Below are 27185 nucleotides of genomic sequence, written 5' to 3'. Positions count from 1 at the left end.
CAATTCAATGGCCACAGGTATATAAAATCAAGCACCTAGGCATGCAGACTAGCTTCATTTGTGCAAGAATGGGTCACTCAAGAGCAGGAGTGAATTCCAGGGTGGTACCATGATAGGTTGCCATCTGTACAGTAAGTCCATTTATGAAATTTCTTCAATATTACAGTGAAGGTATTTGGGAACAACAACTCAGCCACAAAGTGGTAGGCCATATAAAAAGTGGTAAGTGCATGCTGAGACGCAGTGCGCAGATGTCGCCAACTTTCTGCAGAGTCAACAGCTACAGACCTCCAAACTTTGTGTGGTCTTCAGATTAGCTCAAGAATAGTGCATAGAGAGCGTCATGGAATGGGTTTCCATGGTCGAGCAGCTGTATCCAAGCATTACAAAACCAAGTACAATGCAAAGCGTCAGATTCAGTGGCGTAAAGCATGCCGCCACTGAACTCTAGAGCAGTGGAGACGTATTCTCTGGAGTTACGAATCATGCATGTCTGGCAATCCCATTGGATGCATTTTTGGTGGTTGCCAGGAGAACAGTTTTTGCCTGACTGCATTGTGCCAAGTGTAAAGTTTGGTAGAGGGGGGATTATATGGGGTTGTTTTTCAGGGGTTGGCTTGGCCCTTTACTTCCAGTGAAAGGAACTATTAATGGTTCAGCATACCAAGTCATTTTGGCCAATTTCATGTTCCCAACTTTGCGGGGACAGTTTGGGGATGGCCATTTCCTGTTCCAACATGACTGGGCACACCAGTGCAAAAAGCAAGGTCCATAAATACAAGGATGAGCGAATTTGGTGCGGAGGAGCTTGACTTGCCTGCATAGAGTCCTGACCTTAACTCAATAGAACACCTTTGGGATAAATTAGAGTGGAGATTGTGAGGCCTTCTCGTCCAACATCAGTGCCTGACCTCACAAATGCGCTTCTAGAAGAAAGGTCAAAAAATAACTCCTAAACGTTGTGGAAAGCTTTCCCAGAATAGTTGGGAGTTATAGCTGCAAAAGGTTGGCCAACTCTATATTAAACTTTTTGGTGCAAGAATAGAATGTTTTAAAAAAGTTATGTGCATGTAAAAGCAGACGTCTCAACTTTTGGCAATATAGTGTGTTTTTACATTTTTTGAAGCTACACATTAACATACTTTTTACAACAAATCCAGATAACAAATACACAATCACCCACATTCACTGGGTAAAGGTACTCCACAATTTGCATTTTGAATTCAGTCTATTACAATTTTTTTTTATAATTAATTTTTATGATTTTTATAATTTTTACAATCTCAGTGATTTTACATGGGGGAAAAAAGAGAGAAATGTTAGACTCTGTAGTTTAATTTGAAACCCCTCTTCAAAAAGAGGGCAGCAGGTTGGTATGATAGGATTGACCAAAATAGTTTTGAGTCAAGTTTGAATGGTGCCTTAAAGGCTTATTGGCCACAAAAACCCTTTGGTATGTCCCATCCCAAACTCCTATTTTAACATCAACACTAAACTCCTTAGTCAAGTAATTTCAAGTGTCTTTAAAATTTTAAATGTATTTATTAACTCTTTCCCTGTGAGAGAGTTTTTAAGACAAAATGCTTCCCCACCAAACAGAATTTCCATGTTTTCAGTGTTATGCACTAGGGGGAGATATTAAGGGAGATATTAAGCATCTTCTGAGTACAGAATCTTCTGATTAAAACACACGAGGAAGACGCAGTAAAACAAGCATATGTAAGCAACTGTATTTGTAAATAACGTGACCATCAACATTAAACAGCATATACATCAAAACTATCTAATGTTACTGAATGAAATGTGGACCCAGGACAAGCTATTAGGGGGTGTTGATGGACTCGATCTACTCCATCTGTGTTTGATAATCACTCTGAATCTGATCTGGATGAAGTCTTTTCACAAAAACATGATTTTCTCAGCTTTTTGTTTAAACTGTTGCTTTTGTAATGAAATGTATCCATATTCAAGTGTTTATTAAAAAAGGAATGAATTAAGCTAGAATAAAACTTTTTTTTATTGAATAGAAGAGGGTCAGCTCTTCATTTTGATATATTGCATGCTCAGATATTTATTAAACAAAATAATCTATGGTCCATTACATTTTTGTAAAAATGGTCAAAAACCCTGGAGGTAGGGTTCTTTTTTAAACCGTTGGTGGGGAAAGAGTTAAATAAATGCACATGAGGACCCTTTAATCAAAAAAATAAAGATTCTTAGATTTTGGACAAACTATAAAGTCAACGTGAAATGGCATTGACACTAAATAAAACTATTTCAATGCATATATGCCATAAATGCGGCTTGGCTTTGAGAGACTGGCTCTTCACTTCACTAAATACCTTGAGCTGGAGAACCTTTGACGTTTTTATTTGGTGATTTCCCAGCAACAATGGCATCAACTTCAGGACCACATGCCCCCTTTTCTTTTTTCTCCAAATTTCTTTTTGATCTTCTTGTCTTTGATTTTTTCTTTGCTTTTTCCTCCCCACATGAACCGCTCAACTGTTGAGCATCGCATTCCTCAGATCCCACAAGACTTGTGTTCCCTTTGATGTCTTTTTCACTTCTCTCCTGTTGCTGTTTTGAGGGTACCTTTTTGGGTGCAGCAGCCTTGCGTAACTCCATTTTGGCATACTTTTCCAACATGCCATGCTTCATGCCCTGGTCGTCAGTGCACTCTGTCTGATGGATTTTTTTGTCCATGTTCAAATAGTTGGAAGTGTCAGCCATCTGTCTGCTCTGCTGAGAGGACAAGCTATCACCAGAAAAAGATGATTCTGAATTGCCTTTTCTCCTCCTGTTTACATCATTCACAGACCTGCTAACTGATATCCTCATGTTCTCCTCCGCCTGCTGCTTTGCAAACTCTTGCAAGTAAGAACGAAACTTGCCATTCTGATGCTGATTCAGAAGTCTGGCATATGCGTCCTTCTGGGATCTGGGAAGATTTTGTGCACCTTTCTCAGGTCTAGGTTTAGTGGTTCTCTTTACTTTAGGAGAAGACGCCATAATCTCTGCAAAGAGTTAACATATCAGTAGTTACATCAGGTTAACAGAAAGTTATGGAAGCCCGTTTCCGCCACAAAGTAAAAAAATTAAGAGTAATTGCGACTTTTTATCTCAGAATTGTTTTTTTTTTCTCTCACACAATTGTGAGTAGTAAGTCCGAATTTTGAGATATAAACTTGCAATTGCATGATTATAAAGTCAAAATTCAGATTTTTTTCTCAGTCAGAACTGCGACTATCACGCAATTGCAAGGTTATATCTTGGAATTCTGACTTACAATTCGCAATTGTGAGAATTGTGACTTTATATCTTGCAATTCACTTCACTTCACTTTATTCGTCTTTGTCCCCAAAGGGCAATTTGCTTTGCAACCAGACCAGCACACATACAAAAAAAAACCAGTTTACAAGCATTAAAAAAACACCTAAAAAAATGACAACACAAGACCACAGCAGCCCAAAAATCTACCTACTAGGCCTGTCACGATAACAAATTTTGCTGGACGATAAATTGGCCAAGAAATTATTGCGATAAACAATAATAGTTGTTCTGAAACCATTTTCATCTAAAATAATGATAATGGCATAAAAATGCGGATACACCTTTTCAAAGATCAATAAACTTTAATTTCTAAAGAATATTTAACACAAAAAATGGGATTTTTTTTTTTTTTAAATGTCCACGATAGTCTGTTTAAAAAAAATGCAAATAAGTACCAAAAACAATAAATAAAATGGATGAAAACTGCAACGGATGATTGTGTTTTAGGTGCATATTAGGGGCAGCACGGTTCACAAAACCCATGGTTCGGTTCGTATCACTGTTTTAGGGTCACGGTTTTCCGTTCTGTATGGTTCTTGTTGTTTTTTTTCTTTCAATCCAGAAATGTACCTCAGCATATGATATATTAATTATCCACAATTTATGTTATATCATAGCCTAATCATGCACAAACTGAACTTGATCATCTTCTGAGGAAAGTGATATTTTGATACAGCAAGAGAGAAGACAATGACGACAGGCTTTTCATTTATTTGGCAAAAAAAGAAGAATGTGTATTGCTATCTCTACAGGAACTTATGTGCCTTTTTAGCACACAAAGATTGAACTGAAGAATTAACTTGCGTTTATCAAACTTCAGTGTAGCTTTAAGCCTCGTTTATACACGACGAGTCCGCTCGAGTGCGAGGGTGCGCGTGGCAAAAATGACATTGACGTGGAGTGCGCAAGACCCCATTTCGCTTGCCGTTGTGCACGTCAAATTTCGTAACTTTGCATGTGGCTCCGCAACTGAAGAAGAGCCATGAGTTCCAGACGAACCTGCTGGCCGAGAATGACATCTCATCACGGCGCATCCGGTCTGCGCGTCGAGTATAAACAACTCCCCAAACGGACGAGCCGTGCGCAGTCAGCGAGAGAGACCAGGAAAACAAAAAAGCATGCAAATTGCAATTATAGCGGCCGGAAAAATTATCGAACTCATTTTTTTTATCGTGCGATTAATTGATTTATCAACTATCGCGACAGGCCTTCTACCTACTCCCCAAAACTCCTCCCATACCAGAATTTAACAAAGAAAACGCAATAGGAATAAATGAATGTTTATACCTATTGCTTCAAACAGTAGGAAATCTGAATCTACATCCAGAGGGTAGGAGATTAAATTCAGACTGTAGTGGACGGGAGAAATTCATTAAAATGGATTGGGCAGTAGGGTGACTCTGATGAGCCCCTATAATTTTACCACTGGCATTCACTATTTTAACCACCGCATTCTAAGCTTTAACACTAAGACCGCCATACCAGCCATACCTTAATGATACATTTATAACTGACTCAAAGTAATACTTATAAAACAAGGTTATCAGCAACTAGGGATGGGTATCGTTAAGGTTTTAACGGTATTACTACTCTTAACGATACTGCTTATCGGTCCGGTACTTTAACGGTATTCTTAACGGTACTTTTTGAGATTTACTATATATATATATATATATATATATATATATATATATATATATATATATATATCCCATACATACACACACACACACACACACACAATTAACAAAGATACACATTATATAGGCCTACACAGTGCTTTCATTTCAGGAAGAATTCTAGTAATCTGTGAAACTGTGAGGGATTTTCTCTTTGCATTTGGTTGTTTAATTCGCAATAATTCATCAGCATGTTTATTTACACTGCTGCCTCTTTAAGACAGATGTGCAGATCTATAGGCAACTGATAATAGGCAGATGCACTAAATTTTCTCCCGGCTATCCATAATAACAACATCCATTTTAGACACAAACTGTGTTTAAGAGACTCTCCAAGCCGATCATTTTGACACAGATGTTTGTGTTCATTTGATCGTTTAGACGCGAGTGTGAAACCGAAAGTGTAATTTGCTCGTCTCGTTGCGGCTGTTTCGGAGCGCGCGCCGACTTGGGAACAATCTCTTGCGCACATGTTTGTGCTTTTAATCGCTCTTTTTATTATTAAACGCATCCCACAATTTACCAGCAGTAGCTAGACTGTATTTTACAACAATCACCGATCGTGCTGATTCTGTCATTACGTTTGAGTTATAGGGAGAAATGACAGCATAGGCTACTGCTGCAAAGGGAATTAAGTTGCGCTAGACATAAATATTAAAATTATATTCTTTGCCAAAATCTAAAGCCAAAATCTTTGCCAAAGAAGCCAAAATCTCCCTCCCTCCCTCCCTCTCCCTCCCTCCCTCCCTCCCTCCCTCTCCCTCCCTCTCCCTCCCTCTCTCCCTCCCTCTCTGGTTTCACGCCTACTGCTTGCTTCTCCTGATGAAGATCCATTTGAGGGCCTGTTTGTGGAAATGCGTAGATTGAGTGAAACAAGTTTGTTTGATCATCAAGTTGTGCCCCTGCTTTTGATAATGTTAAATCTCCACTGTGCTCCATTGGTGTCTGTTACCCTTGTTTTCTAAGACCTTTTCTACAGGTGAATGCGAGTAATGGTGGAGCTGTTCTCCAACAGGCTGATGAGGGAGAGGTGGTTCGTCCTGTCAGTTTTTCTCACGCCTATGACCTTGACATTCAACATGTTAAAGGATCTGAATTTTGTAGCCGCCGCACTGTCACATGGTACTCTTGACTGCATTGGCCTCTATCAAGAGGGTTGGGGAACTTTAGGCATTTTCGGTCAACGAATCGTGCCTGGAATTCGGTCCGGACAACTCTCACGTAATCCTGAGACCCCGGTCTGGATACGTGCCCAATGTTCCCACCACTCCCTTCCGGGATCAGGTGGTGAGTAGGGTTGGGAATCGTGAGAAATTTTCCGGTTCCGGTTCCAGTTCCGATTCCGCCTAACGGTTCCGATTCCGATTCCGGTTCCATTAAAATTATTAAACAAATAGTGGTAAAGGAAAAAGGCACAATACGCAACTTTAAACAATCCTTTTTTGTATTTATTACTTGCTCTCAAATGAATTTACAGGTTGGCAATGTCAAAAAAAAGTCCTGTACTATACATATATTACAGGATTAATCGAGCCATATGGAATTTATGGAAAGTAAAATAAACATGTTCAAATTTACACCTCTGAAATTGTCTTATTACATTTTCTCTCTCTGTTTTAGGGATGTTAACCGATGACCGTTTGACCCATGGTTGACCGTATCAACGTTAACCGATCAAAGTTGTCGGTTAAAAAAAAAAGTGATCTCTAAATTTGGCTATTATAGACAGTGGACTAAATGCTACTACAGTTAGCAGTCTCATTACAAAATCTTTTTGTGTGAAGTGAACATATCCCTCGCACTCAATTTTTCATAACTCTCCTGTTTGTACTTAATAAACCAATAAAAACATTTGGGGCGAGGTCGCAGCGTTTGCGCGCTCACAAGGTTTGCAAAAGGTAAACAGGCTAAAAAAACACTCGAGGTTAGAGCCAGAGCAGACGACAGTATGAAGCGTGCATTCCGCATAAGATGGGCTTACATTTGGAAATATAACTTATTACATCTACATTTTAGTGGTAACACATAAGGTGTTGACCGTCTTTCTTTATTATTGTTAGCACTAACTTACCTCGAACTAAAGCGGCGTCTCTTCAGAGCTGTTATTTTCTTAAATGAGCCGCGGCAATGTTTCAAATGAGCTCATAACGCTACACAAATGCCCTTATTTTCAACGCGATCAGCTTGTACCCAAACCATTTCGAAACTAATGAGCCATGGTCCTCGGATTACAAACAAGCTCCTCGGCACCGCGTTTGCGGGACTCGCGCTGTGGGGGATTTAAAAAAAGTGATGTGAGGGGAAGGGAGGCGGCAGCGCTAAGACAGTGTGTGTGTGTGTGTGTGTGTGAGAGAGTGAGAGAGTGAGAGAGTGAGAGAGTGAGTGAGTGAGTGAGTGAGTGAGTGAGTGAGAGAGAGAGAGAGAGAGAGAGAGAGAGAGAGAGAGAGAGAGAGAGAGAGAGAGAGAGAGAGAGAGAGAGAGAGAGAGAGAGAGAGAGAGAGAGAGAGAGAGAGGCTCGCGGCTATGCTCCCAGCGCTTCGCACACACATTGCACCAGAACCGTTTTCGGAACCAACACTCAGGAATTTCGCACGGTTCCGGTATTTTTCAAAAATCAGTATAGGTTCTGCATAAGAACCGGTTCTCGGTTCCCAACCCTAGTGGAGAGCCTGCGACCACTGCCTTCGGAGGAGGCAGACTCACCCCTGGCTTTTCTCTGTCCTGTCCGAGCTCTTCGGACTTATGTGGACAAAACGCAAAGCTTTAGGACCTCAGAGCAGCTCTTCGTCTGTTATGGAGGCCAGCAGAAGGGAAAGGCTGTCTCCAAGCAGAGGATGGCCCACTGTATAGTGGATGCCATTGTCTTGGTGTATGAATCCCAAGACGTGCCCTGCCCACTCAGGATTAGAGCTCACTCCACCAGGGTTGTAGCCTCGTCCTGGGCGCTGGCTTATGGCGCCTCGCTGACAGATATTTGTAGAGCTAGGCTGGGCGACACCCAACACGTTCGCTAGATTCTATAGCCTACGTGTAGATCCGTTATCTTCCCGTGTACTCACTTCCCATAGTCGGTAGCACCGGAGTGCCCATTCTAGTGTCGGCTTGCTGTGCCACTCCCTTCCTCATGGAACGGATACGTGCGCCAGTCAAATTCCCCAGAATGGCGAACCCTGCCGAGTCCTCCACAACTAGGGCTGTGTATTGCCAAGACTCTGGCGATACAATACGTATCACGATACAGGGGTTACGATACGATATATTGCAATGTATTGCGATATTGTAAGAGAGGCAATATATTGCAATATTTCTTTTTTGTGTGTTTGTGTTTTTTATAATTTAAAAGAATAAAGAACACAAACATAAGCCTATAACACGAGACAAAGTATTTTATTTAATTAATACAGTATAATTCATATCACTAATCATATGCAATGTGCAATCTAAATTGAGGGAAATGTAAAGTTACTGCAGGATTTTTATGTGTAAATGTTTTAAAGGTTCACAGTATAGCAGTGGCTTTTTAACAACAGAAAGTGCAGTCCATTTCATGACTGAATGACTGTTTGTTTTATATTTAACACAGTAGCCCCGATCACACAGAACGCGTTGTTGCAGCGAGAAGCCTTTTTTGAATGGATTTTGTTTGGCAGAGAGCATTATGCGTGCTGCTTATGCGCCCTGGGCGCCTCGCGTTTTTGAAGGAGCTAGAGCTGCAACTAACGATTATTTTTTCTGTCGACTAATCTAACGATTATTTTTTCGATTAGTCGACTAATCTAACGATTTATTTTTTTACCCTTTGAAATTTTTCAAAATTCTGTGGCACCCCCTCACATAAGTTACGCTAGAGGTGTAACAGTACAGACTGCTCACGGTTCGCTTTGTATCGCGGTTTTAGGTTCACGTTTCAGTACAGTTCGGTATTTGCTATGTTCAGGGGAAAAAGGACTACTGTCAAATGAAAATAAAGAAAATAAGAACAGATAACTTAAATAGAAGCAGCAGCACAAATAAATACTATTGAGCAAAGATGAGAATAAAATAAACAATGCTTTTCAGGTAGGTCCAACATTAGTTTTTAGGTAGAGAAATGGAATGAAGTAATCAAAAGTAAAATAACCACACATTTAACTGTTTAAAATTAAAAATAATAATAATCCTTATTAAACTTACAAAAGCTATTCAGTCAGGAGCATTGAGTGATGTCTTTATCTTTTGTTTGACATTAGACAGCAGTGAATGCTACTGCCCCTTTAAGAACCACGGATAGTCGTCGTATTTTCTGTATAAAGTTCACTTAAGGCATAGAGTAGGCTATGACATTTTGACATACTTTTTGTGAGTTTGTCCCTATGGTTTGTCCGTTTAAGCACAGGATTTGAAAGATAACTCAATATTTGCGCGCTTTGGGACGAGTGCAGAGACAGATCTTCTCATTCGAGTCTCCTGGCTACACGGGAGTGATGACGGTGAAAATGACTGCTCATATTCGGACGTACAGCAGCACTCGCATGCGTTTTATAAAGTTTACAAAGAGAGACCGTTTTGCCCACGTTTTCTTTTATTATCGCTGTTGTTGTAGTGCATACCTGAGGAATCAGCACGTGTATCCATCGACAGAAACATACATACAGCATTATTTTCAAGTTACAACCCATATTAAAGATGCGTCATCAGATGCGAGATGAACCGAAGTGTAAGTGCGTCCCCGCATCTTTTGCTCGGGATCCCGGTTGGGAAACACTGGTCTGTATTGATTGACACCGCGCTGGTTTGTTTAGAATTATATGAGCGCCGTGACCGCGCGCTGCCGCGTGATGAAGGCGTGTCGCAACTCTGTTATTCAACTGCTCTGGTTTTAAAAGCTATGTCATACTAAATGCGCCAAAATGCAATAAAACTTGTTTTACGGTCGAATGCAACGCGTGTGTGTGTGTGTGAGTGAGTAAGAGACGCGCAAAAGGGCGGAGAGAGAACTTAAGGAAATGCAGCTAAACGAATATGCGTGCGTCTTTTAAATAGCGTAAAAATGAATGAATGACGAATGTGGCGGCCGTTATTGATTATGTGGCAGTCCGCCACAAATTAGTCTATGTGTGGGAAACACTGTTTGGCCTCTGCTTAAAGTATTCCCATACTTTCAATATTCACGGTCTAGGTTTTTGTGATAGAACCAGGAGCAGAAGCCAACATTACGCGAGATGAACTTCTGACACGACGCGTCGACGCATTTCACGAACGTCGACGTATTTCCGTAGTCGACGTCATCGATGACGTCGACGCGTCGTTGCAGCACTAGAAGGAGCGCAGCGAGCGCATGAAGTTGAAAAAAAGTCCAGCGGAAAAGTCTCTGAGCGGAAAAGCGTGCAACATCATTGCGCTAATATTCTGTTGTCCAATCGAATGAATGAAGCGGCAGGCCTTCCGTTGTGTTGACCGTTACATTGATTTGACTGACAGTACAGGTGATTCGGGGGTTGCCTAGAAACATTAAAGCGAACCTGAAAAACGCGTTCTGTGTGATCGGACCCTAATAGGGCTGGGATAAACGATTATTTTTTAAACGATTAATCTAGCGATTATTTTTTCGATGCATCGATTAATCTAACGATTAATTTTTCCTGTCCGATTCGGTTACGATTCGATTATCTCCCCATTAATTGCCTAATAGCAATTTATACATGTTGATTTAATTATCTGAATGAAAAAAACTAATTCCTTAACATTGCAATATATGTTTATTGCTCTTAAAATTCCAAAATAAAAGACTATACAAGAACAATGCATTCAATAAAATCATAACAAAATACACACACACACACACACACATGTTGGTCTATGTGGTTTACAGGGACTCTCCATAGGCGTAATGGTTTTTATACTGTACAAACTGTATTTTCTATCCCCTTACACTGCCCCTGCCCCTAAACCTACCCATCACAGGAAACATTCTGCATTTTTACTTTCTCAAAAAATCATCATTTAGTATGTTTTTAAGGCCATTTGAATTATGAGGACATTTGATATGTCCTCATAAACCACATTTATAGTGTAATACCAGTGTAATACCCATGTAGTTATACAAATTTGTGTCCTCATAAACCACATAAACAGGCTCACACACACACACACACACACACACACACACACACACACACACACTATTTTGAAGATACTGCACTCTGCCTTTGTATTGTCTGCAAAAAATGTGTAGTCATGCCAAGGCAAAAGGCAGCAACTTCCATATTATCAATATTTGGTTGCTGATCACCTTTTACAAAATCAATATAGTAACACCTGCATAAAATCTAATGATCATGGCATTTATTTTGGATGATTTACAATTAATTATAGCCATCTTCTTATTACCATCATGTGCTTTGGTTGCATTCTGATGCCATTATTAAGGACACAATACGTCTTGTAAAGAGTATCTTCATTGGTGTGCAGCAAAACTTACAGGTTGATAGGTGACACTGAATTATATGAACAAGATAAGATTATTTCTAATGAGTTTGCATATATAATGCAAAGATATAAAAAATAGAACAAATAACAAATCATGTAAAAATGCATGTGATTGGAATAAGATAAATAGCAAATAGTGCCGCTGGTTAATCAAGGGTTAAGTTTGGCTATCACACTCTAATGACAGCACTGACTGGATCGGATTGCCCATTCATAGGCTAAACAGAGTAATTATTTATTGCAATATGTTTTTAATGTTTTTATCTAGTAAAAAAAATGATACAATAGGCTACATAGCTTAATTACTTTTACATCTTTGAATGAAAATCGCCTATAGCCTAAAAGGACAACTTTTAGATTGATGTGACCGACAAGTAGGAATAATTCTCAGAATGCTTGTGGATTAAACATCCCCGATGACGTTCATTGCCATGGATTTTATCGTGTTTACAAGAAAAGGTAGGATATATAGATATAATTGCGAGCTGTTACTACTGATTGTATGCGTGAGCTCACGCTGTCACGGCATTCGAGTGCACACACTCGTGCAGTGGGCAGCCCCAAACTGCCTGACAGCGCGCTGAGTGAATATTCTGCATTATGAAAACATGTATGACAGTACACAGGCTACACCGTAACTTAAACGCGTCAGACTTTAATAGACAGTGAAACAAAGGCGGGACACCATAACTGGATGTCGGTACCGTAACTTAATTTAAACATCTGTCTTCCTGTGTGCAGAAATTTGTTTATGTAGCAGTGACAACAAAATGCGTGCCTGCGCACCTGTGTATAAGAGCGCTTGCTCCGTGCGCGCCGCGTGCCAACCCGCAAGCCTTGCACTTCTGAAAGTCTGAGGAGCCACTCGTGTTGCTACCATAGATATACATAATAAATAATATACTTAATTACATAATATACTTTATTATGTATATCTATGGTTGCTACTACTCTCCAGCGCCACCATCTTTATTTTGAGTCTGACGAATCGACGCGCATATTTTGCGTCAACGTATTTTTTGCGTCGACGTCATCGATGACATCGACGCGTTGTCCCAGCCCTTAGACCCTAAAGCTGTTTTCTATAAAGCAGTCTATTGTATAAAGTGCTATTTCAAGTAACGTTACTGAACTGCAGAGCTGGTGCATCCATATCCACATCACAATTATCTTTCATTCTCCTGCCACCGCTGTCAGTTTTGGAGTGTGTTTATTTTGTTACTGAGAGGAAAACGTGCAGTACATTCTATAGAAATGCTTCTCAGCAGCGCGGGTGACATCAGGATGTTAATTGAGCTCTCTGTTTCAATGTGTTTCCCGAGTATTAGATTATAACTTGGCCTATTTTGCAAACAAAATGACTCTTGTCGATTTCCTTAGTGGCTTTTTTTTAGCTGAAGCCAACATGAGTCCACACTTCAGCTCTGTATACTGCAAGAGCAGAATAATTCTATCGTCTTGAGAGCTGGGTCTGCTAATGTAAACACTAGTGATGCACTCACACACTTTTACCTTGTGCTTCTCCGGCTCCGCGTCAGTTATACGTTCTGAGATAACACTGCCATCTAGCGGTTGGGTGTTATACAGTCTGTGGTTTAAACCGAACACAAAGCCACGAATCTTGGATGTAAATAAATAAATATATAAATATCGATACAGCGTTTTTGAGAATCGATACAGTATCGCCAAACATAATATCGCGATATTCACGTGTATCGATATTTTCTTACACACCTATCCACAAACCGCAGCAGTCAGACGTGGCAGAGCGTCTGACGCCAGGTCTAACACTTGTATGCATTGGTGGAACTTGTGTTAGGCTGGGTTCCATATGTTGTAACCCCCACGGCGGTCCCATATGTGTATTCTCCACGGTACGGCTCCCTACGGCAAGCCTGTGTCTTTCCCTCGCCAGAGCGCTCAGTGCGGTGACTGTCCCCCGCCCAAGAGGGCCGGGGCCTCCCCTGGGACTCCCGTTTGATGTAATGCCCACGGCCAGTTCATACGTGTAATTTCCACATGGTATCCCCCTGTAGTGTGGCTTCTGCAGCTGCCTCCAGGAGCATGCTTTCCCAGCGTTATCCAATAGTCCACTGATTGGGTCTTGTGGGATGGCAGTGTGACTCTCCCTGCAGGAAATTCCCCTCCCGTTTAGACGGGGTCCGAGGGACTCCGGCAGGGCGCTGGAAGTGGTAGTAACTGTGGCGTTTTCCATAGGGATCCCAATTAAGGGAACGTATCGGTTACATATGGTAACCCTCGTTCCCTGAGGGAGGGAACAGAGACGTACTTCCCGTCACTACAGTTGCTGTACCATCACTGCAGGCTGAGCCACTAGTTTGGCTCCTCAGTGAAAAACAACAGTGCGTGGCGATCGCTTCCACTTTATACTAGCGCAGTGGGGCGGGGTGCGATATGCAAAGCACGCACGCCAATGTTCATTGGCCCGTTTTCTATAACTCGAAGCTGATAGGGGCTCCCAGAAGTTATCCCCAATTCGGCGGTCACGACGTACGTCTTCGTTTCCTCCCTCAGGGAACGAGGGTTACCATACATAACCAAGATGTTTCACGGTAACTCAATGAATGTGTGTCGTTCTTTAAAGGGGGGGTGAAACACTGAGTTTCAGTCACTCATGTCAATCTTGAGTACCTATAGAGTAGTACTGCATCCTTCATATCTCCGAAAAGTCTTTAGTTTTATTATATTTATAAAAAAAAGATAGGCTGTACCGAGTCTTTCCAAAAAAAACGAGCGTCTGGAGGCGTATCATGTGGGCGGAGCTAAAGAATCACGAGCGCTGCTACTGCTACTGATATAATTTTCCATTTCAGTCGATATCGATAAATATCACGATAAATGTAAAATCTTTATTTCTTTAAAGTTTAAAGGCATATTTTTGCTCCTGAGTGAAATATGTGTAAGTACAATCCCTGACAAAAGTCTTGTCGCTTGTGTACAAATTGACCTAAAGTGCCGCTGAAATATATTTCTAATCAAGATTTTTTTTACAAGAAATGGCTCATTTTAATCCCACCAGCTTTTGTGATAATGTTTCAGTGAAAAACTAAACTTTCAAAAAGTATTCTAATATTCACAGCTTGGTAAAGCCCATTGAGTCAATTTTTGCAAAGACATAAGTGTTGTCACCTTGTCATATGAGCTTCACCTGTGACTAATAATGGATCAATTAGGTCTCAAGTGTGTATAAAAAGAACCCCAGTACACTAGACCTTCACATCAACTGCAACTAGACCTCTGCAAACATGCCTAAGATTCACCCTGAGACTAAAGTTTTGATTATCATGAGGCTGAAGACCAGATCCACTGCTGATGTGGCAGACACCTTCAATGTGTCTCAGCGTCAAGTACAGAGGATAAAAAAAAGATTTGAAGAGACTGGAGACCGTTTGTTGGCTCGAAAATCCAAGGCCAGCCCATTTTCCACTGCAGCAGAGCTCCACGAGACCTGGTCACCTGAAGTCCCTGTGTCAACCAGAACAGTTTGTCGGATTCTGTCTCGAAATGGCCTCCATGGTCGAATCAGTGCCCAGAAGCCAGCACTAAACAAAAGACAATTGAAAAACCGTGTGGCATTTGCCAAGGCCCACAGCCTGCTAAAAGGATGGACGCAGGAAAAGTGGCAGAAGTTGGATTTTTCAGATGAATCTTCTGTTGAATTACACCACAGTCGCCATAAATATTACAGGAGACCTACTGGAGCCAGAATGGATCCGAGATTCACCCAGAAAACAGTGAAGTTTGGTGGCGGAAAAATCATGGTCTGGGGTTACATCCAGTATGGGGGTGTGCGAGAGATCTGCAGGGTGGAAGGCAACATCAATAGTCTAAAATACCAAGAAATCTTAGCTACCTCTTATATTCCCAACCATAAAAGAGGCCAAATTCTGCAGCAGGACGGTGCTCCATCGCATACTTCCAGCTCCACATCAAAGTTCCTCAGGGCGAAGAAGATCAAGATGCTCCAGGATTGGCCAGCCCAGTCACCAGACATGAACATCATTGAGCATATGTGGGGTAGGATGAAAGAGGACACATGGAAGACGAAACCAAAGAATATTGATGAACTCTGGGAGGCAGGCAAGACTGCTTTCTTAGCTATTCCTGATGACTTCATCAATAAATTGTATGAATCCTTGCCAAACCGCATGGATGCAGTCCTTCAAGCTCATGGAAGTCATACAAGATATTAAATTTGGATCTTACAGCACCACAACTTAATTTGCTGACCTATTGTTGTATTTGCTTCAATTTCTGTATAGGCGACAAAACTTTTGTCTTGCCAAAATTTGACCTTTCTGTCTTGATTAAATGATTAATATTTTTTCTGTGAAAATTATTTATTTCAGTGCATTAAACATCATTTGGGAGGGTTTTAGCTTTTCATATAAGCAATTTCTAACACCAATGAATTAATTAAAAGTCAGGTTAATATCAGGTATTTCTAGAAAATAGATAAGCGACAAGACTTTTGTCAGGGACTGTAATAAAACACTAAAAAGGCAAACAGGCAAAAAAAAAAAAAAAAAAAAAAAGGTCCACTGTGCATCTCTCGGTCTCTCTCTCGGTCTCTCTCTCTCTCACACACACACACACACACACACACACACACACACACACACACACACACACACACACACACACACACACACACACACACACACACACACACACACACACACACACACACACACACACACACACACACACACACACACACACACACACACACACACACACACACACACACACACACACACACACACACACACACACACACACACACACACACACACACACACACACACACACGCCAGAGTTTCCATCAGAAAAAAATGGTGCCGGTCAAAGTGACCGGCAGAGGTTTTGTTTTCCGGACATTTTGATGATATGCCGGTCAAAAACACCTGAAAGCAGTTTATGTATCTTTAAAAAAATGATATAATAATCAGGCCGTAGGCTATATGCAACATGTTTATTAGCCTAACTTTCAAATAGACAGAAAAAAACCATGAACGTCCGATTGGCGTCAATCAACCAATTTTTTTTAACTCATAGGCGTAATTTGCGGGTGGGACAGGTGGGACATGTCCCCACCACTTTTTTAAAACATCTTGCTTCACGGATTAACATAACTAATACAAACAAAACATCTCTGGTTAACTAGAAGATTATCATCTCATTTGTTTGTTAAATAAGAGGCGATCGCTCGTTGCTGCTGTTATCAGTGCTGCAGATTTCTCTCGCGGCTCGTGCAGTCTTCACACAGACGAGCGCTTTAATCTAACGCTTAACGCCGTTGCAGACTTTCTGTTTGTTCCGGTCAGATCGCGAAACAAAATGCACAAAAACTGTTCCTGCTCTTGAAGTACAACCACTAATGGTATTCGGTTTTGATGAGAGAAAAAAATAGGCTACGAGGGCATCGAGAACTTCTGACAAGTTTAACAGACTGATTAAGCAAAGTGTGCAAATCTATTTGCCTTTATTCACGTGAAAATTCTTGGCACAACACTATTGTGTTTAGATGCAATAATTAAACGCAATTAATAAATTTAATTATAAACTCAGTATGTCTCATTTAGTTGGTAACATTTCAATTGGCCACCGTGTGAAATGACAAAATCATATAATAGAATATAACAGTATACTGATAACTGTAAGCAGGTAAGCACTACAAGATGTTTTTGAAATCATTAGAGAAAACGACAAAATTACGTGTGTGAATAAGTGCTACCTGTTTAAAATGTGCTTGCACCCGATCATATTCAGTAGAAGGGAAAAAAAAAAAATCCCACGGCCCATCGCCGTGATCATCTGTATCAAGCTGGTTGTTTACCGTGTGAGTTCTGAACACTGCACCATGTGCTTATTTAAATCTTTTCGTTTATACACATATTAGGCTACATATTCCTCATGTCTGAGGCAAGCCTGCCGAGTTTCAGTTTATTTGAGACGCGCTTCAGTTCATGAGCAATGAAAGCGATGGCTTCCGCGACCTAGTTTACTTATTTATTTCTTAAATACATGCAATTAAACGAAGAAACCTTTATTAAAATTAAGAGACAATTTGTACAAAACGAAAGAAAGGCTTTTTACAAAACAAAAATTAATATTAAACTAAATATAACCACCAAAATCATTTCTGACCCACTTGCATCTTTGCACTTATACAGGCTCGTTCTCGATACTTACACGGGCAGGGCCGGTCTCTCGGGTGCATGGGCTCGGGTAGGGCTTGGCTTTATTTTTTTGAGCCGATCTACGCTCTAGTTCTGGCGAAAAATGTAGTGCTGTGCCGGCCCGTTGTCATAAATTGTTCTCGTGATGGAGCGGTAGTGGAGCGCTCTCGGAGCTAGTAAAAACCACAACGCTCCGACTTTTTAAAAAAAAAAAAAAAAAAAAAAAAAAAAAAAAAAAAAAAAAAAATCGCTCCGCACTCCATTCAAAATCTAGCCGCTCCACTCCTCACTCCGCTCCCACTCCACTCCGCTCACATAGGCCTACTCTGCTTCGCAGGCTGTGGAGAATTGCAATCCTCCATAGCCACGGAGCGCTGTCATGACAGCGAGGGCATCACGTCGCAGGATTACGGTAACGATAAGAGACAGTTTTAATCTGACAATTTGACCGAAAAGATTTCATTTTGTCGGACATTTAATTTTTTTCCCGGCCCACACACACACCTCACACACGCGCGCGCATCTCACCGGCACACACACACACCTCACCAACAGTGGGCTGGTCGCGAGAGGAGGGAGAGAGAAAAGTTCAGTATTTGTGGATCTCCAGTAAGGGCTGTCTAGTCTATTTTATTCATTTTAAACATCAGATGACATTATTTATCTTTTGATACAGGCGATGCTGAGTCATTAATACGTCACCAAAGACAAACAATTATGATAGCGATCATGTACAAGTCCGATGTTTTAGTGATTATAGTTTGGTACAGTTAGTGTTAGCTTGTTGTAAGTCACCCACCGCAACTAACAAGGTAATAAGCCTGTGTGTGAATGTAGTTGATGTAGATTTACCGCTGTGGTGTGCTCAATGTTATCTGGAAGATAAAAGCAGGATAATTTATTAATTAGGGGGGGGGGGACACTCAGTTTCAGTCAATCTCATGTCAATCTTGAGTACCTATAGAGTAGTACTGAATCCTTCATTCTCCGAAAAGTCTTTAGTTTTATTATATTTATAAAAGAAATATAGGCTGTACCGAGTCTTTCCGGAAAAAAACGAGCGGCTGGAGGCGGTCTAAAGAATGACGAGTGCGCACAAAGCGGTGACGTCCTCAAGCGTGGAGAAGAAAACGCTACCCTAAATCAGATTCAACTAATACATATATGATCCAGAATCAGATCCGGAGGCTGAAATAAATTGAACAGGAGAAGCAACAACATCAGGACGTCCGTCTCTGTGGTATGTACTGTATTTAGTGGCCTGTCAACATTTGTGTGTGTTTACTCGCAGTTTATGTGGACATGATTCGGTTTATGGACTATTGTATGCGACTAAACCTTAGCAGTAGCAAGCAAAACGGTTTTGCACGTCAGACTAGTGTAACGTTATACATAGAACAATGGAGTAACCGTTAGCGCATTTGAATGACGAAGCACGCTTTGTGAGAACGCTAGGTTTATGTTTGGGTGGTTTTACTGACACCTATAGTGGTCAGCTAAACAAATGTATTTAAACACACACCATAGATTGCATGCTCCATTGATAAATTAACTATATATGATCGTGTCGTTTACTGATGTTTACTGATGTGACGATAGCCAACAACATAGACATTTGAAGCAGTTTTACTCACCGCCTGCTTCCAAAGCAGGACCGAACCATTATCGCTGGGACCGCTCCGTCAAAAACACACTTCTTTGGTATGATTTGGTGAAGTCCTGTTACAGCAGTGACCGTGAAGATCCGCGATGTTGTGAAGCTTCCCATCTTTTCTGCGTTCAAATCGGTTCAAATAAAGTGGAGCGCGGCGCAGACTATAACGACATAAGTGTTCACGGACGAGTGGATCTGCAGCTGAGAGAGTGTTTATGGGCGTGCATTTGCTCTCTCGCCTCTGGTCACGCACGCGCGCACCCTCGCCTCTGGTCACGCACGCGCGCACCCCCACGCGCGAAGTTCTGATTGAACTTCCTGCTTCGCTACTGTTCGGACGCTCTTGCTTACTTCTCTGCGCTTTGCTCTATCGCTTCTATATTTTATCTCATAACTTCAACTTCAGCAAATCAACACAGCGCTCAAACAACAAAGCTTAACTTTTATGATAAAACTTGAAACTCTGGAGACTGGATTACTACAAAAAAGCGAACACTTCATCCGAACCAGCCTCTCCCTGCCATCAGCTTACATTCCGGAAGGGAAAACACAGCTGCCTACTATCGAAAGGATAAGAAAATGCCTCTTTTAGTTCAAGAATCTACTTGCTGCACAAACTGCCACAGACTTTCACAACGGATTGCAGTTCTTGAAACAAAGTTATTTGCGGAACTACCAAACCGGACGAATCACACAGCAGAGCTTCATCACGAACGTCCTCTGCACACAGCTGGTGAGTCCCGTAAATTTAGTGCTACTCAACAGATAGAGAAACAAGTAACTGATCAACACATTAATCGATGGCACAAACAGGGGGAAAGACCCAAACGCACTCGAGACGTCAGATTGTCACGAGCTTCATATATTGCTGCCGTTGCATGCTCTACCCCAGACACAAGGATTGCAAAGACTAGTTTCCGACCACCATCAATACATCTCGAAAACAGATTTGAAGTATTAATGAATGAGGGTGATGAATCCCAAAACGTGATGAATGTGATCGAACACAGATTGCATCAGCCCACAGCTAACACTAATGCTAACAGGCGCTCAAGGTCGAGCAGACAGCGGCCCTCAGCTCAGAGCGCAGCCGAGCCAAGGACTCTGATAGTGGGTGACTCTACAGTCAGAAACATTAGCAGCAGAGATACAACTACATGCTGCCTTCCACAAGCAACAATTTCTGATGTAAACAGGGAAATTCAGAACATCCTGATAAAACATAAGACCGCAAATCGACTTATCATTCATGTAGGGAAGAACGATATTCAGAGAGAGCAGTCAGAACTCATTAAAAGGGATTTCAATGAACTTTTTGAAATGCTTAGCAAACTGAAAGTTCAGCCGTTCATCAGTGGACCACTGCCAGCAAGAGGAACAAATAGATTCTCACGGTTGCTTGGGCTTAATACATGGCTGCAAAAAACCTGCATGATGAAGGGAGTGAATTTCATCGACAACTTTAATCTCTTCTGGAGTCAGAGACAATTGTTTACATCAAATGGCCACCACCCAAACAATCTTGGTGCAAGAGTGTTAAAGGACAATATTTATTTTTCCCTTCATCATCCTTCAGCTGTGTGTTCTAACTAGGGCTGGGCGATATGGCCCAAAAAAATTATCACGATATAATTTAGCATATCAGTCGATATCGATAAATATCACGATAAATCTTTATTTCTTTAAAGTTTAAAGGCATATTTTTGCTCATGAGTGAAATATGTAGAAAACAGACAGTTAGCTGTAGTTTTAAACTATCTTTTATTGTCAAAACATGACAAACACTTCCCAAACAAGTGAACAATTTATTTAAACTGAGGTAGATTTATTTATTAAAATCTTAACTGTGGTCAGCATTTTTTTACTCAACACTATATATCAATAATATATCATTATACAGGGCTTGACATTAAGCATGTTCATGTGCTTGTCCTTGGAACAAGTACATCGTTCAAGCTTGTCCAAGTAAAAAATTAGCTTGTCCGGAAAAGTGTGTGTGTGTTTGTGTGTTGTAAATATAATTTATTCAGAAGCAATATTCTCACCAGTGTTCAATCAGCTTTGACATATTTAAATCTGCATATTTGTGGTTTTTATTTTTATTGAATCATTTGAAATTTGTGATATTTTCACCTTTTATAAAGGGCATTTTCCCTTAATCTTATTAACTATAGGCTAAGCTTCATGTTTCATTTTATATTTGTAATTTTGATCAATACATTTAATTAAAATAAAACACTATAAGGCCTGTTACCAATCAAATTAAATAATTTACACTGAAAAATTACAACAGCATTAAATAATGTTTTGAGATTTGTAGAATAGACAAATAAGACATGTTGGAAAGTATGTTTAAAGATCAAATTAAACCACCAGTAGGTGGCAGCAGGTGGCCGTCTTAATGAGCGAGTCATTGAGTCGTTCATTCAAACGATTCATTCAAACAATGAATCGTTCATTTACACACGTTGTTGTGAGACAACAACACCCCACAACAACAATTACTCACGGACACACTTCTAGCTGAGCCCTGCCCACAGAGCTCACCACAGACTGACTGTGAAGGATTAGATCTGCTCCAAGATTCAGCACTAGGGCTGTAACGATACACCAAACCCACGATTCGGTTCGTATCACGATTTTTGACCCACGGTACGATACAAACCTCGATATGGGGGGGACAAAACAGTTTTATTCTGTACAGTATTCTGTAGCCTATTTTGCCGTCAATACCATATATCTGTATGGTCAATAGGCTACTGCCGACGTTTTCTTTGTGGTACCAATAGGCAATATATATTTAACATGAAGTATAGGGCCTCCTGTACATCAATACCAACAGAAGCGCCGCGTCAGACACGCTTCTGGTGTGCAAAGAAAGAGAAAACGCCACGCAGCCGCCCCGCGGATGACACGCAACAGAAACGCCACGCTCACACCACGTTGCCAGCTGGTTGGGGAAGCTTCTTGAAACATTTACGGCAAATTGTGTGGGTCTTGTCAACTACACGATTGCCATCCTTGTTCTCCACCGGGTAGCTGAAATGTTGCCATACTGCTGACTTAAAAGTTGGACCTGGACAGGAAGGATAATTCTGGGAGTTGGAAGGGGTGTATCGCGATTTTGCCTTCTCAGATCGCGATACAGGTTCGTGGACCTGCGTATTGCGATTTCGATTTCATATCGCATATCGTTACAGCCCTATTCAGCACCCAAGGATGATTTTCTGGAAAATGGACAGGGAAGCCAGGACAACATATTTCAGCTTCCGATAACACCAGAGCAACAGCCCCTCTCACCGGACATGTCATTCCTCTCTCCAGCATCCCCGCATCTGAGCTTCTCAGAGAAAATGGAGGACTTGGTTCATGCTGGAATCAGACTATCACACTCGATCGCTATGAGCTCCCAAAAATCGTTGAGCCCCACAAACACCAAAGCCTGTGGGCCCAGCTTGCCCTCGCCCTCCTCCTGTGAGATTTCTTCGGTCACAACGCCAGGGCCCACACCCTCCTCCATCTGTTGTAGGTGAACCAAAAACAACTGATTCCAGCTCTCAGTGATGTGTTTTGGGTCCCCGCTATGATAACAGTAACTTTTTCAAATGTTTACAAAACAAGGGGGAACCCAGTGTGCCTGCCTCTTTCTCTATCTCTGTTCTGTTACGTGTAAGAAAGTCTAAGGCCTTGTCAGGCCGTTTAACAAACCAATATAATCTGCGGCCTGTTACCTGCCAAAATAGGATTAATGTGGAGAAAAAAATTATTACTGTTAAGTTAGCGCTTTTAAACATCCGTTCACTTAAGAACAAATCATTTCTAGTCAATGACCTAATAACCACTAACAACCTAGATTTTCTGCTTCTAAATGAAACGTGGATTGAAGAAAACTGTAGTGCAACAGTCCTCAATGAAGCAGCCCCTCCTAACTTTACTTTTATGAGTGTCTGCAGAGCTGTTAGGAGAGGTGGAGGTGTTGCTGCTCTTTTTAAAGATTTCTATCAATGTAAGCAAGTATCATTTGGTGATTATTTGTCTCTAGAATATCTGGGTATTGTGTTAAAAGGTTCTCAACGCATCCTGCTTATAATTATTTATAGGCCTCCGAAATACTCTGCAGGCTTGACTGAGGACTTTACAGAACTGTTATCAATAATTTCCTCAGAGTTTGACTGTTTTGCTATTGCTGGGGATTTTAACATTCACATAGACAATATTGAATCCAGTACAACAAAAGAGCTCATGACTGTTCTTAACACTTTTGATTTGACACAGCATATAAATGGACCCACACACAATCGTGGACACACTCTAGATTTACTTATCAGTAAGGGTCTAAACATTTCATCAAGTGTTATTAAGGATGTGGCACTGTCTGATAATTTCTGTATTTTCTTTGATATATCAATCTCTCCTGCCATTGAAGCTAGATCTGTCTCTGTCAAAAAGAGATGCTTAAATGAGAACACTAATGTGCTGTTTATGAAGGCTTTATCTCTAACACCAAGCATATCTGCAGACTCTGTTGATTTTCTCCTTGACTCGTTTAACTCAAAAGTTAAGAGTGTAATCTAAAAGTATCCTCTAAAAGTCAGGAAAAAGAGTACCAAACAAAAAACACCTTGGAGAAACTCAACAGCAATACAAATAATGAAAAGACAATGCAGAAAATCTGAACGCATGTGGCGGAAGACAAAACTTGTAGTCCATTATAACATCTATAAAGACACCCTTCATGCTTTCAATGTTGAACTAGGCAAAGCTAGAAAGACCTTCTTCTCAAATATTATAAACAGAAACATAAACAACACGCGCACTCTTTTTGCTACTGTCGAGAGACTAACAAACCCCCCGAGTCAGACTCCTAGTGAAATGCTCTCAGACAGTAAATGCAGTGAGTTTGCTTCCTACTTCTCCGAGAAATTTTTTTTCTGCTTTTTTGCTGCAAACAAAAAAGTTTGCAGCTTTGCACATGGGTAATCACTGTCTTTGAGATGTGTGTGAAATCTTTAATGAGACTTTTTATAATTGATAATATCTTCGAAATACACCATTAAAATGTTCTCAACACTAGGCGCAACAAACATCAGAAGCTAACGTACGTGTGTGTGTGTGTGTGTGTGTGTGTGTGTGTGTGTGTGTGTGTGTGTGTGTGTGTGTGTGTGTGTGTGTGTGTGTGTGTGTGTGTGTGTGTGTGTGTGTGTGTGTGTGTGTGTGTGTGTTAGAGGTTGAACGACTTCCATTTTTTTAAAGTCGACATTTATGTGATGAAAGTCGAGTCAACTAGTCGTTGATGACGTTATTAATGAACAAATAAGCCTGAGCCTCGAACTGAGACTCGAACTCAGATCTTTTTGTGCACAGGACAGCTATGGCATATGACAGCACTGCCCATAAGGTTATTGGTCCTACATAACAGCTTTTGTATCAGTTATTTTGTCTTATGGTCGTTATATTTCTCACAGATTTCTGCTTTTTCTGAATAAGATACAGATAAGTAGCACAAAAACTTTTCAGTTTCTAAGCTATTTTACTGATAGATCACAGAACAGTGTTGATAGATTTCTGCGTTACTGAATGCATGGTTTTGTGAGGCACGCACGATCTCTGCGTGATGTGCGATTGGCTATGTGTGTGTGTGTGTGTTCGAATGCAGCACGCATTAGTTTAGCGCGATGATTAACTTACGGTATAATAATCCTGCATTCTCCTGATCAATTTTGAGCATCCAGATGGTATAATCAAATGCGTCTTGTGGAGAGCATTTATTTGTCATTTTTAACTGTTAAAAAACAGAGCCTGCGTGTCAGGAAATTGTTGATCCTGTTGCGCCCTCTATAGGCCAGCGACTAGTCGACATCTAGCTTAAAGCGTCATGACAGAGCATTAAGTTCGACTAGTCGATTAGTCGACTAGTCGGTGCAACCCCTAGTGTGTGTGTGTGTGTGTGTGTGTGTGTGTGTGTGTGTGTGTGTTTGAGCGCTGCTCATCACGTGCTTTCAGAGCGGCTTGCTTTCATTGATTTGTGTAATTTAAATATCACACTTTAATCTTATTTATAGCTACTAACTTAATTAAACAAGCTGTGCTACAAAAATGAAGGATTTGCTCAAAATGTAGATTTGTAGCCATATGTGTGCTGTACTTTATCTGAATTAAATACAAACACATCTTTCACGTTTGCTCACGCTCCAGCGGTTACTCCTCCATGATTTGATGAATAGGTTGTAAGAAATGTAATTTTGCTAAAAAAGTTTTTTCTTTAGAGCAAACTACTTCAGCGTAGCTAATATGTGACGATAACCTTGCGCTTAACACTGAGGATTTGAAGTTATGATGATCGGGTGCGGGTGGATTTGTTTTTAACAGCTGATTCCATGACGTTAGAGCTGATCCGTACATCTCTTGTTCTTATTTTAAGTTACCCTGGCCAATATTTTTTTGCTTCTTACAAAAGCCACACAGCCTTCAGAAGACAGTAAAGGCTTATGTCATGCCTAAACTGAAGCTAAAACATGAAAGTTAAGTTTTACAACATAAATGCAAAATCTTTAGGCATTATTGTTATTATTTAAATAATTATTTTGTTTTATTGGTTGTAGGTTTAGTTTTAGATTAAACTATGTTTACCTTTTTAAAGTAATTTTAAATAGATTTTTATATAATATAATATGGTAATTGTATGCATTAAAATTGTTTAGTTTGACAGTTATTAATGTATGAAATTTCAGTGATAAAACTTAATTTTTCTAAAAGGAAAACAAATGGCATGTTAATTTTAAGATGCCTGTCTTATTTTGTCAAATTTAGTATTGTTCTTTAATAAAGAAAAAATGTATCCAATTAATCGATCAAGTGCTAGATCAATCGATTACAAAAAGAATCAATAGCTGCAGCCCTATTTATAACTCGCCACTGTAAGGGGAAAAAAGTCTGAATTTTGAGATAGAAAGTCACAATTACTTTTTTGTGTGTGGTGGAAACGGGCTCCCATACAGAGCAGCTTTTATCTAAACATATCAACACTTGATTTACTATGTTCCCTTAAAACTTTTAAACTTAAATAATTGATTTAAAGGGCATTTTGCAGATATACATTTTTCTGTCCCTAATGGTGTCATAATTGTATGGATGTGGTCTGCCATATGAGTATTAATAAACATTTATAATTTCCTCAGTGTCCGAACTGTCATTGCGATCCATTGTTTTCCTATCATTGAAATTCACCGCACTCCCTCCCGTTACGTCACTTCCAGACCAGTTTTGGCATTTTTTTGATGCGGAAGTAAAATTCCTTCACAAAATTGACTCCAAAAGCCTTAGTAGCGTATTTATAAGTATATTTAAATATATTTTTTAAAAATCTAGTCCTACATTATTTTTCTATGCATTGATTCACTGGGGTCTCCAACCTGCAATATGCCCTTTAATGTCCAACAGAGAAAATGCATGCACCACAGCAAAATTCTGTCATTTTTGGAACCTATAAATTTCGTTGATGATAACATTCTGTGATGGAAATTACAATAATTCAATTAAATTAAGGAATATCCCATGAGTAAATAAGCTCCTTATTTGACACTGACCTTGTTACATGTAGTTAGTTACCATAGTAATAACGTACTCGGTTACTTTCGTAACCTCGGTTCCATGAGAGAGAGGGAACGAGTATTGCGTATGGGAAAAACTCCTTTTCTCGAGAATGTGAAGCAAAACTTTATTAATAAAGGTATCTATGTAAAGCGCAGTGAGCTGCACGGCCATAGCCCGGCGCGAGGAGCGCTCTGATTGGCCGGGCCACGGCAACTGCAGGAACCTATGGTGAGGCGGCTGAGAGGAGCGAACCAA

General features: G+C 40.5%; 1 protein-coding gene across 3 annotated transcripts in view; it reads right to left on the bottom strand.

Annotated features, from left to right (window-relative positions):
• The window catches only part of dis3l2 (DIS3 like 3'-5' exoribonuclease 2), a 208504-nt gene that overhangs the window by 175677 nt on the left and 5642 nt on the right, over positions 1-27185 (bottom strand). For all 3 annotated transcript variants that reach the window (XM_067454397.1, XM_067454398.1, XM_067454399.1), the window contains exon 2: positions 2343-3017. In XM_067454397.1, the coding sequence (XP_067310498.1) occupies positions 2343-3012 (670 nt within the window). In that variant the 5' untranslated portion in view covers positions 3013-3017. The remainder of the gene's footprint in view (positions 1-2342; positions 3018-27185) is intronic.

Source organism: Pseudorasbora parva, chromosome 9 (assembly GCF_024679245.1).
Source record: "Pseudorasbora parva isolate DD20220531a chromosome 9, ASM2467924v1, whole genome shotgun sequence".
NCBI classification, from domain to species: Eukaryota; Metazoa; Chordata; class Actinopteri; order Cypriniformes; family Gobionidae; genus Pseudorasbora; species Pseudorasbora parva.
The sequence above is the reverse complement of the archived record's forward strand: the minus strand, read 5'-3'. Positions and strand labels throughout refer to the sequence as shown.